The sequence below is a fragment of the Schistocerca piceifrons genome, chromosome 3 (genome assembly GCF_021461385.2).
Source record: "Schistocerca piceifrons isolate TAMUIC-IGC-003096 chromosome 3, iqSchPice1.1, whole genome shotgun sequence".
Lineage (NCBI taxonomy): Eukaryota > Metazoa > Arthropoda > Insecta > Orthoptera > Acrididae > Schistocerca > Schistocerca piceifrons.
Window position 1 is genome coordinate 942,826,814 of NC_060140.1, and position 17,993 is coordinate 942,844,806.

At 39.7% G+C, this 17,993-nt stretch overlaps 1 protein-coding gene across 1 annotated transcript in view; it reads right to left on the reverse strand.

Moving 5' to 3' along the window:
• Nucleotides 1-17,993, reverse strand: part of LOC124789241 (solute carrier family 22 member 1-like) — a 63,618-nt gene that overhangs the window by 36,154 nt on the left and 9,471 nt on the right. The window contains exon 2 of the mRNA XM_047256536.1: nt 6,435-6,666. Within this exon, the coding sequence (XP_047112492.1) occupies nt 6,435-6,666 (232 nt within the window). The remainder of the gene's footprint in view (nt 1-6,434; nt 6,667-17,993) is intronic.

A 17,993-nucleotide genomic window follows, 5' to 3' on the forward strand; every position in this document is an offset into this window, starting at 1 on the left:
GACCCTTAAACTCTTGCCACGTATTCATTGCGTCAGTGAAAATGACATTTATGCTCCAAACTGGATATTACATAAGTACAGTAACTTTGAACCTCTTCTCCTCGGTAAGGGATAATGATATAAAAAAAAGTTTTGATATTCCTTGAGAATACTATCTTAAGAATATATGGTAAAAATTTTGATGACCTGCCACGAATAGAAATTATTATAAGCCGCCTAAGGACCACCCTATGCCACACGTAATTCTAAAGGGCAATTGATTTGCAAAAGTACCTTGGCTGGAGGAAGTGTGAAATGTTTTAACATTGATCTTGTGCTATAGGATAGCTGCACTATAGCCACTGTTCCAATAGTCATACAAATGACCGCTAGGCCAAGGGCTATGAAAACACCTGACCTATTATTTCTGTGATCAATAGAACCTGAGATATGACCCTCTGAAAAATTGCACTTTTGCACACAGTTTTCTGGAACATGTTGGTAATGATATAGTATGGAGAATAAGAACCTGACAGTAAAGTCAGGGTAGAAAAAGTCGAATGAATCAAAATTTTCCAGATGACCACAGGTCAGAAGTGCAGTGTTGTGGGGATGCAGCCATAAAACAATAGCTTTAACTCACTTGCTCCAGTTAATACCAGTCGCGCTAAAACGTCTGATACTAACTGTATGATTTCAGCAGAACAGACAACATTTAAATTCCTGTACATGGCTGATTATGTGAAATGCAAAATTTTCTGTGGTGCTTACAGTGTAAAACTACACTATTAAAGTAGGCTAAAAGTCCTATATTGAAACTGATTTCTGAAGCTAGTAAGCAAACTACAGCAGCATGTGAGGCAGACAAAACCACATGGCTAGACATAACCGAACACGTTCACTTGACGGAAACACTTCCGTACTCCATTCACTGGGCGGCTGTCATTTTATAGCTGTAGTCCCACAATAGTGCTTTTCTGACCTATAAAAAGGTAAAATTCCGTGTTCTGGCTCTGGACAGGACAATTAGGCTCAAGTGACCGCCGTGTCATCCTCTGCCATTGGTGTAATTGGATGCTATATGGAGGAGCATGTGGCCAGCACATCTCTCTTCTGGTTGCTGTCGGGTTGCTAGACCTTGGAACTGCTACTAACCAGTTGAGTAGCTCTACAGTAGGCCTCAAGAGGTTGAGTGCATCCTGTACCAGTCCTCCCACCAACGAAAAATCCCTGTCAGTACTAGGAATCGAACCCAATTCCTCAGCAGTGCTCACCACTCAGATATGCAGGCAGACATTTCCAACTTAGGGTTATTTGAAATATGTCAGTGGGTTAGACAGCTCTACCCTGGTCTGAACTTATTATTAGGTTTTTGTCCTCCACAGTGTACAGTAAAATATTTGTATTCGGAATAGTTGATTATTCTCGTTAAGTGGTGAATTATGTACAGAACTTTGCAAAGTTCAGATAATTTACGTTGTTACAATATATTATGAATGCTTTTCAATTCTTGATGATTGATAGGTAACAGAACTACATGACACCATGGTACCGAACGTTCTTTTTACAGGCACTGAACTAGTATCACACCTATGTATTTACTTCATGTAGTGTTCCAAGACTCAGTTTCCTGCAGGTAGTCTGTTCAGTGGAACCTTAAGCTACATATCTATGAATACAAGTTGCTTCTCACAAGAAACAGCAACCACTCACTGTTAATAATGATTTTGATTTACAGAAATAGTGCCGCTATCGATTTTGATCGACTGGTTTACCTTCAGTCGGCTGTTCCTGTTTTGACTACATTTGTTGTTGTTTACGCAAGGTGTTGGCTGTTTTTCCCCCCTTGTGGCGAAAGTTCCTTGGGGTGGTGGTGCCCTATAGCAAAAACCGATGTGAGGAATGATCTATTTAACTGTAATTGTAGCCAATAACAAATGAAAACAATGTAAACCTATCTTAGAGATAAAACTGGATTAGTTGAAGGTTACTTACATTGGAATTACTGCATTATTATGTTGCACTGTTGACTGATTGTGATCACAAAATAGTAAAAGGTACATAAAACATTATTTTGATGTATACAAGAGCCATTTCACAACTTCTGCCCACAGTGCATGTGCGTCTGTAACAGAATTGCTCCCACGCGTGAAGAAAAAGTTGTGAGCCAGGCTTTCAACTAACGTCACGTGTTTTCATAATTTGTGTTTTGATGAGATATTATGATTTGAATCGGTTACACGATAAATCAGTCTAATCTAAATGCTGTAAATTCAACTAAATACCTAAGTATTACAATTACGAACAACTTAAATTGGAAAGAACACATAGAAAATGTTGTGGGAAAGGCTAACCAAAGACTGCATGTTATTGGCAGGACACTGAGAAAATGTAACAGACCTACTAAGGAGACTGCCTACACGACGTTTGTCCATCCTCTTTTAGAATACTGCTGCGCGGTGTGGGATCCTTACCAGATCGGACTGATGGAGTACATCGAAAAAGTTCAAAGAAAGGCAGCATGTATTATCGCGAAATATGGGAGAGAGTGTCACAGAAATGATGCAGGATTTGGGCTGGAAATCATTAGAAGAAAGGCGTTTTTCGTTGCGATGGAATCTTCTCACGAAATTCCAATCACCAACATTCTCCTCCGAATGAGAAAATATTTTGTTGACACTGACCTACATAGGGAGGAACGATGACCATGATAAAATAAGGGAAATCAGAGCTTGTGCGGAAAGATATAGATGTTCATTCTTTCTGCGCACTATACTAGATAGGAATAATAGAGAATTGTGAAGGTGGTTCGATGAACCCTCTGCCAGGTACTTAAATGTGATTTGCTGAGTATCCATGTAGATATAGATGTAGATGAAATAGAGGGAGAAAATGAAACAGGTAGTGACTAGCAGTCTTACATAAAAATTGAACGCTGTGGGGAAAACCATGCACTGAAATGCCTGGACACACCAAGTCTTGTCATCTTCACTGGCCTGGTTGCCCTTTCTTGATGACAACCATGCATGTCTATTTGGTCCATTCACTCATCCCTGTTCTCAGTTCTCAGCAGACCTAGGGTTTTTATGTGGCTCCCTCGGTGCCACCATGCCTCGGCCCCATTTCCATGTCTAGGTCTCCGGTGCTGGCACCCGTTCCTCGATTTGTCATCCTGCCCACGTGATGCCTCCTCCCTTCAGGACATACTTGTTCTCCAGGATGGTTCTACCATCTCTCCTTTGAGGAAGATGGGATGCTGCACCCTCAGCTGTTGCCAGCATCCATACAGTGAGATGCCTCTACCAGCTCCTCCTTACGAAAGAGAGATACCGCATCTTGTTTGTCGCCTATGACCCAGCCACCAAACACAAAACAGCAATGTATTGCTGGTTGCCACGCTACCAATGTGCCAGCAACACAATAATGGAGGCCACGCCCCAGCAGCCACCATGGTACCAGGGGGCATTATGCTTATCATACACAGCACAGCTACTGCTGGCACCATCTTGCCTCCATCAGTCGCATGCCACCACCACCACATTTTCCTGGCATTTTTCTATGGGATGGCTTTTTAGGATGCCACCTGCTAAGTATCCATTGACATGACATCACTGCTCATGGTTTCTCTCAGCTTAACTCTGACCACCAAACAGTTCCTCAGAGTTCTATGTTCCAATTGCACAGTACACACTGGGCTTTAGTGCAGCCTTGCCTGTGACCTGCCAGTTAAAGCGCACTGCCTCACGACCGTGTCCAAATTGCCGAGTGATTGTGAGTGCATCAGTCACGGACTATTTTCATATATGAACATTTTCGACTACATCAGAGGCATCCTATTACAACCAACTAAGCACTGCTTAGTGACTATGCTAGTATACACGGAGGTGGCTGTTACTGTAAGTGTTCATAATAATAAATAAAATTCCACTGCTCTTTGACTGCCTGCATGCATCTATTCATTAGTAGCATGCTTCACATATCATGACATATCAGAAGCAAAATTGCAAAAGAAGCAAACATGTCTGACTCTTTATTGTTCAGAATTATAACTAAGAAACTACTGAGAAGTCGCTGCAAAATGGGCTCCTCATCATCTGAGTAAAGAGCAAAAAAGCAAATCTCAAGAAAATTGTACAAAAATTGCTTCAGTGTTGTGAGACAGAGGAAGATTAGTTTTAAATAAGATTTTTGCCATAGGTGAAACAAGTATTCAAGATTTTGAGGCAGAATTGAAATATCAATGCTCTAAATAGAAACATCCTGGCTCTCTCGTTGGCCAGATAATGCCTATGCCAACAGTTCCAAGGCAACCTAATACTGATTATAGGTTATGGCAAGAATGAACTAATAGCAACAGACAGAATACCCCAGGTAACAATTGTAGGAGGCCAATACTACATGGACTTTCTTGAAAATGTTTCATAGTCAATGATTTTCCTAAGACAACTGACATTTTCACAGTTGAAGTCCACATTCTGCATGTTGAGGAAAAGTCTTCCACATCAACCCTACAGTCCTAACACTAACCTGTGAGACTCAGTTCGTTTCCAGAACTCAAGAAAGCGGTATGTTGATGGAGACAATAAACACATAAACACACACACAAATTTCAAGCTTTCGCAACCCAAGGTTGCTTCATCAGGAAAGAGGGAAGGAGAGGGAAAGATGTGGGTTTGAAGGGAGAGGGTAAGGAGTCATTCCAATCCCGGGAGCGGAAAGACTTACCTTAGGGGGTATTTTTTTACAATTATACACATTTCATTAGCTGCAGTTTACACTGAATGAGCACTGGCTACAATTAAAACAAACAAATAAAGAAGATTGTTTGTTACATAATGTTGCTGAAATAGATATTATGTAAATACTGTGGTATAGAAAGGGGACAAAATAAATAGTAAACAGCTATACACAAATAGATATCATGACAGTGGACATTATGTGATAGCTAACTGAAAGTTTAAATTAATTCAGCTATTGTATTAATTTATAATTAGGCACACTATTATATTTTAGCATAGTACAGGGTGTCCATAAATGTTCACACTGATTTCTAGATTAAATGTTAGTTATATTTGTGATGGTAGAGGTTGTTTTTGTTACATGTCTACTAGAGACACCATGAAGTTGCACAGCTGTGTCTCATTCAAGACTTTTGCCCCAATGAGTGCTGTGTGTGCTATATTATAAAAATAGCTTCCTCCTCAGGAGAAAACTTATTCTATTGTGTGGCTGGCAGAAACCAGATCACTGAGTATTGTGCAGCAAAAGTTTGTGTCTCATTATGGAAAGAAAGCACCTGATGTCAAGTTAATCTGAACATGGATGGATACTTTTTTAGCAATGGGGTTGATTCAGATACAGACAAGCAGCTGCAGACAACCTGTTTCAGAGGAGACAGTGCAGGCGGTTCAAACCGCATTCATGAGGTTGCCACAGAATTCGATTAGACAAGCTATCCTGGGAGCTTCAAGTGCCAAAGAGTACAGTGCATAAAGTGTTTTGTAAACGTCCTAAATTGTATGTGTACAAGATCCAAACTGATCAGGCATTACCACCAGGTGATCGCTCAAAACATGAACAATTTGCGGTGGACATGCTGAACCGTTTGAATAATGACAATGATTTCTCGAAGCTGGTGTGTTTCTCCAATGAGCTCACATTTCATGTTTGTGACTCAGTTAACTGCCATGATGTCCAGAACTGGGTATCAGAAAAATACTCTTATCATATATTTGGGACAGTCCAAAGGTTAATGTGTGGTGCGGGTATATCTCTGACTGGTCCATTTTTCTTCCTTGAAAGCAATGTAAGTTGATATGTTTACCTAGGCATGTTGGTGAATTACACCATTCCCGGCTATAGGATATGGAAGATACTATCATCTTTCAGCAAGATGGAACTCCCATTCATCAGGCTCTAGAAGTCTGCGTTTTTCTTAATGTGATCTTCTCTAACAGGTGGATTGGCAGTGATGGCCCATTTCTGTGGCACCCGACATCACCTGGCATTACCCACTGAGATTTCTTTCTTCGAGGAAATGTGAAAGATATTCTGTTCAAAACAGCAGTTCCTGATGTCAGTTATGCCATGTGCACAATCACACGAGTCATGTTGCAGAATGTGGGGCAAGAGATTAAATACTGGCTTGATATTTTGCATGTTACCAGGGGTGCACATGAAGTGACTTAATTGTTGAAGTGTATGATATAGGTTAAATGTTTAACTAAGGTTTAAAACTTAATAAATAGAGGCATATGTGGTATAACACATGTTTCATTTATTGTATTCAATGAAGAAATATTTATATTGTTTTGTTTTCAGGGTAGACATTTGTGGATACCCTGCATTTCTTGTTGGGTTAGCGTATATACATGTTACTATTGTCAAATGGAGTAGTGTTTATTTATGATGAGTGGAATGAGAAAGAGAAAAATAGTTACGTACATGTCACCTACATAGCCAAAGAGTAAGCCTAATGCCACTCCAATATTCTGCGAGTAGAACAAGATGGTATTAACAGTCTGCTGGTTGTCACAGACCCAATTCATCTGTGATGTCGCTGTCAATGAGAACCAGGTGTTGTCATACTCCCAGCTATGCTGGCACTTCACAGGTTCCCTCCTGTTGCTGAAGTCCCTCACATCACTCTGGTTATACATCAAGCACTTGCTGAATGCGGCTCCTTCCCTGCAACAAGGCAGAAATTTGTGGATGAGCATGAGGCATCAGTGAGGTGCTCACTTCATACTCAAGGAATGAGAAAGCAGTGGAAAAGGAAATACCTGAAATACTTGACTCTATCCAAAAAAGGGAACTGTCCACATTACTAAGAACTATTTCTCGTGTTACATTAACATGCTACTGTTCATGGTACAACATAAAAGTAAAACAAAAGCAGTGTGGTCTGTTGTCAAGTCAAAGTTAGCTGTTATAGTTAGTAGTAATGAAGTATCTAGGATTAAAATAGATGATAGCTTTATTGTAAACCTGGCTCAAATATCAGTGTGTTTAAATGAATTCCTCATAAATGTGGCAAAGTCAGATGTTGATATAGCAGAGTATCAGAGTAAAGTAAATCCCTTTGGAATCCTCCAAGAAGCTGAGTATCTTATGGATTTAAGAAAAAGCACAAGAAAGGACATGGAAAATGTTGTTGTTGTTGTTGTGGTCTTCAGTCCAGACACTGGTTTAATGCAGCTCGCCATGCTACTCTATCCTGTGCAAGCTTCTTCATCTCCCAGTACTTTCTGCAGCCTACATACTTCTGAATCTGCTTAGTGTATTCACCTCTTGGTCTCCCTCTACGATTTTTGCCCTCCACGCTGCTCTGCAATGCTAAATTTATGATCCCCTGATGCCTCAGAACATGTCGTACCAACCGGTCCCTTCTTCTAGTCAAGTTGTGCCACAAACTCCTCTTCTCCCCAATTCTATTCAATACCTCCTCATTAGTTATGTGATCTACCCATCTAATCTTCAGCATTTTTCTGTAGCACCACATTTCGAAAGCTTCTGTTCTCTTCTTGTCCAAACTATTTATCATCCATGTTTCACTTCCATACATAGCTACACTCCATACAAATACTTTCAGAAATGACACTTAAATCTATACTTGATGTTAACGAATTTCTCTTCTTCAGAAACGCTTTCCTTGCCATTGCCAGTCCACATTTTATATCCTCTCTTCTTTGACCATCATCAGTTATTTTGCTCCCCAAATAGCAAAACTCCTTTACTGCTTTAAGTGTCTCATTTCCTAATCTAATTCCCTCAGCATCAACCGACTTAATTCGACTACATTCCATTATCCTCGTTTTGCTTTTGTTGATGTTCATCTTATATCCTCATTTCAAGACACTGTCCATTCCATTCAACTGCTCTTCCAATTCCTTTGCTGTCTCTGACAGAATTACAATGTCATTGGCAAACCTTAAAGTTTTTATTTTAATACCTACTCTGAATTTTTCTGTTGTTTCCTTTACTGCTTGCTCAATATACAGAACGAATAACATCGGGGAGAGGCTACAACCCTGTCTCACTCCCTTCCCAACCACTGCTTCCCTTTCATGTCCCTCGACTCTTATAACTGCCATCTGGTTTCTGTACAAATTGTAAATAGCCTTTCTCTCTCTGTATTTTACCCCTGCCACCTTCAGAATTTGAAAGAGAGTATTCCAGTCAACATTGTCAAAAGCTTTCTCTAAGTCTACAAATGCTAGAAATGTAGGTTTGCCTTTTCTTAATCTAGCTTCTAAAATAAGTCGTATGGTCAGTATTGCCTCACGTGTTCCAACAATTCTATGGAATCCAAACTGATGTTCCCCAAGGTCGGCTTCTACCAGTTCTTCCATTCATCTGTAAAGAATTCGTGTTAGTATTTTGCAGCCATGACTTATTAAACTGATATGAAACTTCCTGGCAGATTAAAACTGTGTTCCGGACCGAGACTCAAACTCGGGACCTTTGCCTTTCACGGGCAAGTGATCTACCAACTGAGCTACCCAAGCACGACTCACGCCCCGTCCTCACAGCTTTACTTCGGCCAGTACCTCGTCTCCTACCTCCCAAACTTTACAGAAGCTCTCCTGCGAACCTTGCATAACTAGCACTCCTGAAAGAAAGGATATTGTGGAGACATGGCTTAGCCATAGCCTGGGGGATATTTCCAGAATGAGATTTTCACTCTGCAGTGCAGTGTGCGCTGATATGAAACTTCCTGGCAGATTAAAACTGTGTGCCGGACCGAGACTCGAACTCGGGACCTTTGCCTTTCGCGGGCAAGTGCTCTACCAACTGAGCTACCCAAGCATGACTCACGCCCCGTCCTCACAGCTTTACTTCTGCCAGTACCTCGTCTCCTACCTTCCAAACTTTACAGAAGCTCTCCTGCGAACCTTGCAGAACTAGCACTCCTGAAAGAAAGGATATTGCGGAGACATGACTTAGCCACAGCCTGGGGGATGATAGTTTGGTAATTTTCACATCTGTCAACACTTGGTTTCTTTGGGATTGGAATTATTATATTATTCTAGAAGTCTGAGGGTATTTCGCCTGTCTCATACATCTTGCTCACCAGATGGTAGAGTTTTGTCAGGACTGGCTCTTCCAAGGCCGTCAGTAGTTCCAATGGAATGTTGTCTACTCCCGGGGCCTTGTTTCGACTCAGGTCCTTCAGTGCTCTGTCAAACTCTTCACGCAGTATCATACCTCCCATTTCACCTTCATCTACATCCTCTTCCATTTCCATAATATTGTCCTCAAGTACATTGCCCTTGTATAGACCCTCTATATACTCCTTCCACCTTTCTGCTTTCCCTTCTTTGCTTAGAACTGGGTTTCCACCTGAGCTCTTGATATTCATACAAGTGGTTCTCTTTTCTCCAAAGGTCTCTTTAATTTTCCTGTAGGCATTATCTATCTTACCCCTAGTGATATGCACCTCTACATCCTTACATTTGTCCTCTAGCCATCCCTGCTTAGCCATTTTGTACTTTCTGTCGATATCATTTTTGAGACGTTTGTATTCCTTTTTGCCTGCTTCATTTACTGCATTTTTATATTTTCTCCGTTCATCAATTAAATTCAATATTTCTTCTGTTACCCAAGGATTTATATTAGCTCTCGTCTTTTTACCTACTTGATTCTGTGCTGCCTTCACTATTTCATCGCTCTGAGCTACCCATTCTTCTTCTACTGTATTCCTTTCCCCCATTCTTGTCAATTGTTCCCTTATGCTCTCCCAGAAACTCTGTACAACCTCTGGTTTGGTCAGTTTATCCAGATCCCATCTCCTTAAATTCCCACCTTTGTGCAGTTTCTTCAGTTTTTATCTACAGTTCATAACCAATAGATTGTGGTCAGAGTCCACATCTGCCCATGGAAATGTCTTACAATTTAAAACCTGGTTCCTAAATCTCTGTCTTACCATGGAAAATGTTATCATTAAAAAATAAAAACTCTGCTGGGTGGGATGGGTTACCCATTAAAGTGATTAAAACAGCTTGTGGCATAATAGCACCTCCCCTAACTAAAATATTCAACCTGTGTTTTGAACAGGGATGCTTTCACGATGTTTTGAAGTATGCTGAAGGCAGACCTCTGTTCAAGAACGGGTTGAGGGAAGACATAGGAAACTATCAGCCTATTTCTATTCTTCCAGTCTTGTCAAAAGTGTTATAGGAGGTAACTCGAAATCAGATGAAAAACTTTATATTAAAAATGATATTATTATAAGTAACCAATTTGGATTTCAACCAGGCAAAAACACTCTGGATGCAGTGAATAACATTATTGAAAAGATAGGCAAATCATTGGATCAGAGGAGTAAGGTTGCAGGTATCTTCTGTGATCTCATAAAAGCATTTGACCCCATGAACTATGACTTGCAGTTATACAAATTAGACAAATACAGGATTAAGGACAAGGGCTAACATCAGAAAACAATGGGTAACAACAGAAAACAAAGGGTAACTCTCACCTCAGATACAGTGAATTATTGTTGTAAATGGAGTATAATATCACAAGGTGTGCCTCAAGGCTCTGTTTGGGGCAAGCCCTGTTTTTATTCTACGTAAATGACTTACCCATAAATATAAGTTCTCCCTCAGTTCTGTTTATAGATGATTATTTTGTTTTAATTGAAGATGAAGATGCAGAAAAAATTCTGAGCTCCATCGTAAGCACACTGGATACCTTAGAAAACTGGTTTAGTTAAGTGGATTGAAACTGAACATTGCAAAAATACATATGGTACATTTCAAAACCAAACATTCGAAATGTGTGGAACTTAAATACAACATAAGAATCAACTTATGAAAGAAGTTGACGTGGTCAATTTCCTGGGACTAAACGTGGACAAGAACCTAAGCTGGAATACACATATTGACTTCCTATAAAAATAAACTAAGCAATTGGGACTTTCAAAAGCAAATACTAGCAAATTTGATTGACTTGAGAACACGAGAAATTTCTGATCATAGTTATTTTGAATCTGTCATTAGGTATGGAATAATTTTTTGGAAAGTTTAAGTAGTGTATCTCGAATACTGAAATTGCAAAAGAAAATTGTCCAGTACATGTGTACTGCACAACAAACAGAGTCTTGTTGCCCATTATTTTGGAAACTCCAAGTCCTAACTGTTACATTTATGAAATTGTAATCTTCCTATACAGCAGGCAAAACTTATTTGAGGAGAATTATTTTAACCACACATGTAACACAAGAAATAAAAGTAATTTTATGCTACCCACACACCAGTTGAAATTATGTGCATGGATTCCACAGTATATGGGGACGACGATATTCAACAAGGAAACACATATTTAATATGAAGTCAGAAATTTTAAAAATGAGGCTGCAGCAAATTCTGTGGGAGAAATGCTACTATTTAGTAGAAGGATTCATGGAGTGAAATGATCATTTGCGAAAGGGGTAGTTAAGTGTTAGATTCTATTGTATGTATGGATAACAAAATTGTATTATAAGATTATTATGAAGTTGTCTGTTAACATCAGCTATTTTTTGTTTATGGTGAAATTTTACCACAATTTGAGATGTCTCCTGTATCTCAATCAAATGACTTAGGTTATGTACATTGTAAGACAAAGAAAACACGATTCACAAAAAGTCTGCATTTATTTATTTATCATAACCCATTTTCCTGATGACAACAAAGGAATGTTACATATATATAGAATTACATTTATCTGAATCTTCACAATAGTCTGTTATTACTTCTTTCCTTTTCTTCTTTACTGAATACTGAATTGAATTTACAGCCCCTGAGAGTGTGTGCGATGATCATGTGTGCAGAGCCTAGATGAGGAAACTAGATGGATAAATAGGTCTAACCCAACTACATAAAAAATAACATTTTGATTCCAAAACAATGGTGTTTATACAATATGGAAAAACGAAAGGCTTGGAAATAATGCAACTGTACAAACTAACTTAACCAGGGGAAATAGGCATTGTCGGGAATGCCAAAGGAAAGTGCGTTAGTACCACTGTTATCTTCTATACGCATAAATGTTCATGAGGACAGGATGGGCAGCAATCTGCGGCTGTTTGCTGACGTAGCTGTGATGTGCAGGAAGGTGTCATCATTGAATGACTGTAGGAGGATTCAGGATAACTTAGACAAATTTTCTAGTTGGTGTGATGAAGTGAAGCTAGCTCTACATGTAGAAAAAGGTAAGTTAATGCAGATGATTAGGAAAGAACAAACCTGCAAGGTTCAAATATAGTACTACTAGTGTCCTACCTGACACAGTCACATTTATTAAATATCTAGGCATAACGCTGCAAAGCGATATGAAATGGAATGAACATATAAGGATTGTAGTGGGGTTGATGAATGGTCAACTTCTGTTTATTGAGAGAATTTTAGAAAATGTGATTCATCTGTGGAAGTGAAAGCATATAGGTCACTAGGGCAACTGATTCTCGAGTACTGCATGAGTGTTTGGGATCTGCACCATGTTCGATTAAAGGAAGACAAGCAGTTCAGAGGTGGGCTTACAGACTTTTTACTGGCAGGTTCAAATAACACACAAATATTACGGAGATGTTGTGGAACCTCTAATGGGAATCCCAGGAGGGGAGGCGATATTCTATTAAAGCAACATTATTGGGAAAATTTAGAGAACAGTGATTTGAAGCTGACTGCTGAACGATTCTACTACTGCCAACATCAATTTTGCTTAAATAGTACGAAGATAAAATAAGAGAAATTAGGACTCGTACAGAGGCATACATATAGTCATTTTTCCCTTGCTCGTTTGCGAGTGGGACAGGAAAGGAAATGACAGATAGTGGTACAGGCTACCTTACCCGAAGCACTGTAGGGTGGCTTCCAGAGTATGTGTGAAGGTGTAGATGTAGAAAGACAGGTGCTGCCTATGTATTTTAAACAAAGCCTTTGGGAACAGAGAAACAGCTGTATGAATGTCACCAGCTTAATTGGCAAGCAGATACTCAAATGACTCGTGAAAAGGTTTCCAACGTGAGTATCACTGCATGATGGGAATTAACACACTTTCAACGTGGGGTGGTTGTCAGAGCTAGATGAATGGGACAATCCATTTTGGAAATCGTTAGGGAATTCAGTATTCCAAGATCCGCAGTGTTAAAAGTGTGCCAAGAATAGCACATTTCAGGCATTGTCTCTCACTACAGACAACCCAGTGGCTGACAGCTTTTGCTTAACGATCGAGAGCAGCTGCGTATGTGTAAAAATTGTCAGTGGTAACAGACCACAAGGACTATGTGAAATAGTGCAGAAATCAACACGGGACGTATGATGAATGTATGTGTTAGGATAGTGTGGCAAAATTCGATGCTAATGAGCTATAGCAGCAGACACCCAACGCGAGTGCCTTTGATAAAAGCGTGACAGCACCTGCAGTGACTTTTCTGGGCTTGTGACCATATCTGTTGGGTCCTAGACGATTGGAAAACCATAGCTTGGTCAGAAGAGTCCCAGTTTCAGTTAGTAAGAACTGATGGTAGGATTTGAGTGTGTCACAGACCCCACGAAGCCGTGGACTTATGTTGAACAATGCACTGTGTAAGCTGGTGGTGGCTCCATAATGGTGTGAGTTGTATTTACATGGAATGGACTTGTTCCTCTGGTCCAAATGAACTGGTCGTTGGCTGGAAATGGCTGTATTTGGCTACTTGGAAACCATTTACAGCCATTTATAGAACTCATGTTCACACCTATGTCATGTCACTGAGTCACAATTGTTTGCAGTTGGTTTCAAGAACATTCTTGGCAACTGAAGTGAGTGATTTGGCCCCCCAAATAACCTGACATGAATCCCACCTAACATTTATGGAACGTAACTGAGAGGTCAGTTTACACACAAAATCTTGCACTGGTAACACCTTTGCAACTATTGATTGCTATAAAGGTGGCACGGCTCAAGATTTCTGTAGGGAACTACCAACAATGTGTTGAGTTCATGGCAGTCAAGTTGTTGCGCTACGCTGAACAAAAGGAGTTCCGACACAATATTAGAAGGCATCGTATGACTTGTCACTTCAGTGTACTAAGCAAAGAAGGGAACACAAAAAGATGGAAGGAATTTAGAGCAAGTTTATACATGGAAAACATATGCGAAGGCAGTATTACAGAAAGGAAAGATGATGTAGATGAGGTTTGAGTGATACTATTCAGAGATGAGAATTTGCAGAAAACTGAAAGACAAAAGTGAAAATAAACAATAATAATAACCCTGTTGTAGATGACATTCCCTCAGATTTACTGAGATCTTTGGGAGAGTCAGCCATAAAAAGCCCCTAGGTGCAAGATACACAAGACAGGCAAAATATCCACAGAGTTCAAGAAGAATATAATAATTACAGTTCCAAAGAAGCCAACTGCTGACAAGTGGAATAGTACTGGACTATCAGTTTAATAATTCATGGTTACAAAATGCTTACACAAATTGTTTACACACGAATAAAATAACTGATTTTAACCGACCTTGGCGGACATCTGTATGGTTCCTGGAGATATGTAGTATCACGTGAGACAACACTGATCCTACGACTTCTCATTGAAGATAGGTTAAGTAATAGCAAACAAACCTTTGTTTATAGCATTTAATCAAAGCTTTTGACAATGTTGACTGGAGTACATTCTCGCAAAGTACTGAAAAGAGGCAGTGATAAAATACAGGGAGGAATAGGATCTTTGAAACTTGTACTGAAACTAGACTGTAGTTACAGGAGATGAAGGATATGAAAGGAAGCACGGTTCCGAATGGGGTGAGACATGGTTGTAGCCTATCACCGGTGTTGTTCAATCTGTACATTGGGCAACCAGTAAAAGAAACCAAGGGAAAATTTCAAGAGGGAATAAATGTTTAAGGAGAAGAAGTACGAAACTTTGAGGTTGACTGATGATATTGTAATTCTGTCTGAGACTACAAAGGACTTCAAAGAGCAGTTGGACAGAATGGATGCCATTTTTTTGAAAAAAAGTAATATCAACAATAAAATTCTCTCGAGCTTTCAGCCGCATCAAGTGGTTTAAAATCCATATATTTGAAACCACTTGATGCAGTTGGAAGCTTGAGAGAATTTTATTGGTACATATCGCCAAAAAATTATCCATATATAATATGAACAGTAGAAAAACTGGAATAATGGGATGTAGTCGAATTAAATCAGGTGATATCGAGGAATTTAGATTAGGACATGAGACACTAAAAGTAAAACTCTTTCTAGTTCACAATGGGGGTGGTACAGCAATAAGTATGCATGATATGAAGAAACAAGCAGTCTTGTTTCCAGTGTTAGAACCTTTTTTTTTTATTATTTCCCGATGACACATTTAATCTTTATTTAGGCATCTTCAGACTGGCCTACTGAAGAAAGAGAGAATTTCATAAGAGTGGCATGACTGCATTTAGTGAGACTGGGTTCTAAGAAAATATTAACAAACTTACTGATATTTCATTGCGATGGATCAAGTACGTAGCCAAAGGGGCTGTTCAGGGGGTCCGGACACTGCTCCCCCCCCACCACCAATTGTTGTTGTTGTGGTCTTCAGTCCTGAGACTGGTTTGATGCAGCTCTCCATGCTACTCTATCCTGTGCAAGTTTCTTCATCTCCCAGTACCTACTGCAACCTACATCCTTCTGAATCTGCTTAATGTATTCATCTCTTGGTCTCCCTCTATGATTTTTACCCTCCACGCTGCCCTCCAATACTAAATTGGTGATCCCTTGATGCCTCAGAACATGTCCTACCAACTGATCCCTTCTTCTGGTCAAGTTGTGCCACAAACTTCTCTTCTCCCCAATCCTATTCAATACTTCCTCATTAGTTATGTGATCTACCCATCTAATCTTCAGCATTCTTCTGTAGCACCACATTTCGAAAGCTTCTATTCTCTTCTCGTCCAAACTATTTATCGTCCATGTTTCACTTTCATACATGGCTACACTCCATACAAATACTTTCAGAAATGACTTCCTGACACTTAAATCTATACTCGATGTTAACAAATTTCTCTTCTTCAGAAACGCTTTCCTTGCCATTGCAAGTCTACATTTTATATCCTCTCTACTTCAACCATCATCAGTTATTTTGCTCCCCAAATAGCAAAACTCCTTTACTACTTTAAGTGTCTCATTTCCTAATCTAATTCCCTCAGCATCACCCGACTTAATTCGATTACATTCCATCATCCTTGTTTTGCTTTTGTTGATGTTCATCTTATATCCTCCTTTTAAGACACTGTCCATTCCATTCAACTGCTCTTCCAAGTCCTTTGCTGTCTCTGACAGAATTACAATGTCATCGGCGAACCCCAAAGTTTTTATTTCTTCTCCATGGATTTTAATACCTACTCCGAATTTTTCTTTTGTTTCCTTTACTGCTTGCTCAATATACAGATTGAATAACATCAGGGAGGGCTTATAGCCCTGTCTTACTCCCTTCCCAACCACTGCTTCCCTTTCATGCCCCTTGACTCTTATAACTGCCATCTGGTTTCTGTACAAATTGTAAATAGCCTTTCGCTCCCTGTATTTTACCCCTGCCACCTTTAGAATTTGAAAGAGAGTATTCCAGTCAACATTGTCAAAAGCTTTCTCTAAGTCTACAAATGCTAGAAACGTAGGTTTGCCTTTCCTTAATCTTTCTTCTAAGATAAGTCGTAAGGTCAGTATTGCCTCACGTGTTCCAGTGTTTCTACAGAATCCAAACTGATCTTCCCCGAGGTCGCCGTCTCCTAGTTTTTCCATTTGTCTGTAAAGAATTTGTGTTAGTATTTTGCACTGTGGCTTATTAAACTGATTGTTCAGTAATTTTCACATCTGTCAACACCTGCTTTCTTTGGGATTGGAATTATTATATTCTTCTTGAAGTCTGAGGGTATTTCGCCTGTTTCATACATCTTGCTCACCAGATGGTAGAGTTTTGTCAGGACTGGCTCTCCCAAGGCCGTCAGTAGTTCCAATGGAATGTTGTCTACTCCGGGGGCCTTGTTTCAACTCAGGTCTTTCAGTGCTCTGACAACCACCAATAACCTAAATAAAATTACGCATGAACTGGATGCCTTTTAGTGAAATTGAAAGATATAAGGGACAATCAAAAAGTTTCCGTTTAAGCGTGTTGCTGCAATGGAAATACAATGCAGCGCGGTTACATTGCAGAACTATAAGAATCGACATATGACAGGGGTTAGTATGACACTCATGTCTTTCCGATGAGCGTGTGGCAAATGCGGAAGTGTGAACTGTGGCAATGGCATTACCAAATGCGTCAAAACAGGATCAATGTGGGGTTATATTTTTCTTGGCTGCCAAAAGGCAAACATCAGGATACATTCATTGGAGAATGGAGAATGTGTTGTTTGTTGTTGTGGTCTTCAGTCCAGAGACTGGTTTGATGCAGCTCTCCTTGCTACTCTATCCTGTGCAAGCTTCCTCATCTCCTAATACCTACTGCAGCTGATATCCTTCTGAATCTGCTTAGTGTATTCATCTCTTGGTCTCCCTCTACAATTTTTACCTTGCACGCTGCCCTCCAATACTAAATTGTTGATCCCTTGATGCCACAGAATATGCCCTTCCAACCCATCCCTTCTTCTACTCAAGTTGTGCCACGAATTTCTCTTTTCTCCAGTTCTGTTCAGTACCTCCTCATTAGTTATGTGATCTACCTATCTAATCTTCAGCATCTTTCTGTAGCACCACATTTTGAAAGCTTCTATTCTTTTCTTGTCTAAATTATTTATCGTCCATGTTTCACTTCCATACATGGCTACACTCCATACAAATACTTTCAGAAATGACTTCCTGACACTTAAATCTGTACCTGATGTTAACAAATTTCTCTTCTTCAGAAACGCTTTCCTTGCCATTGCCACCCTACATTTTGTATCCTCTCTACTTTGAGCATCAGTTATTTTGCTCCCCAAATAGCAAAACTCATTTACTAGTTTAAGCGTCTCATTTCCTAGTCTAATTCCCTCAGCATGACCCTATTTAATTCGAC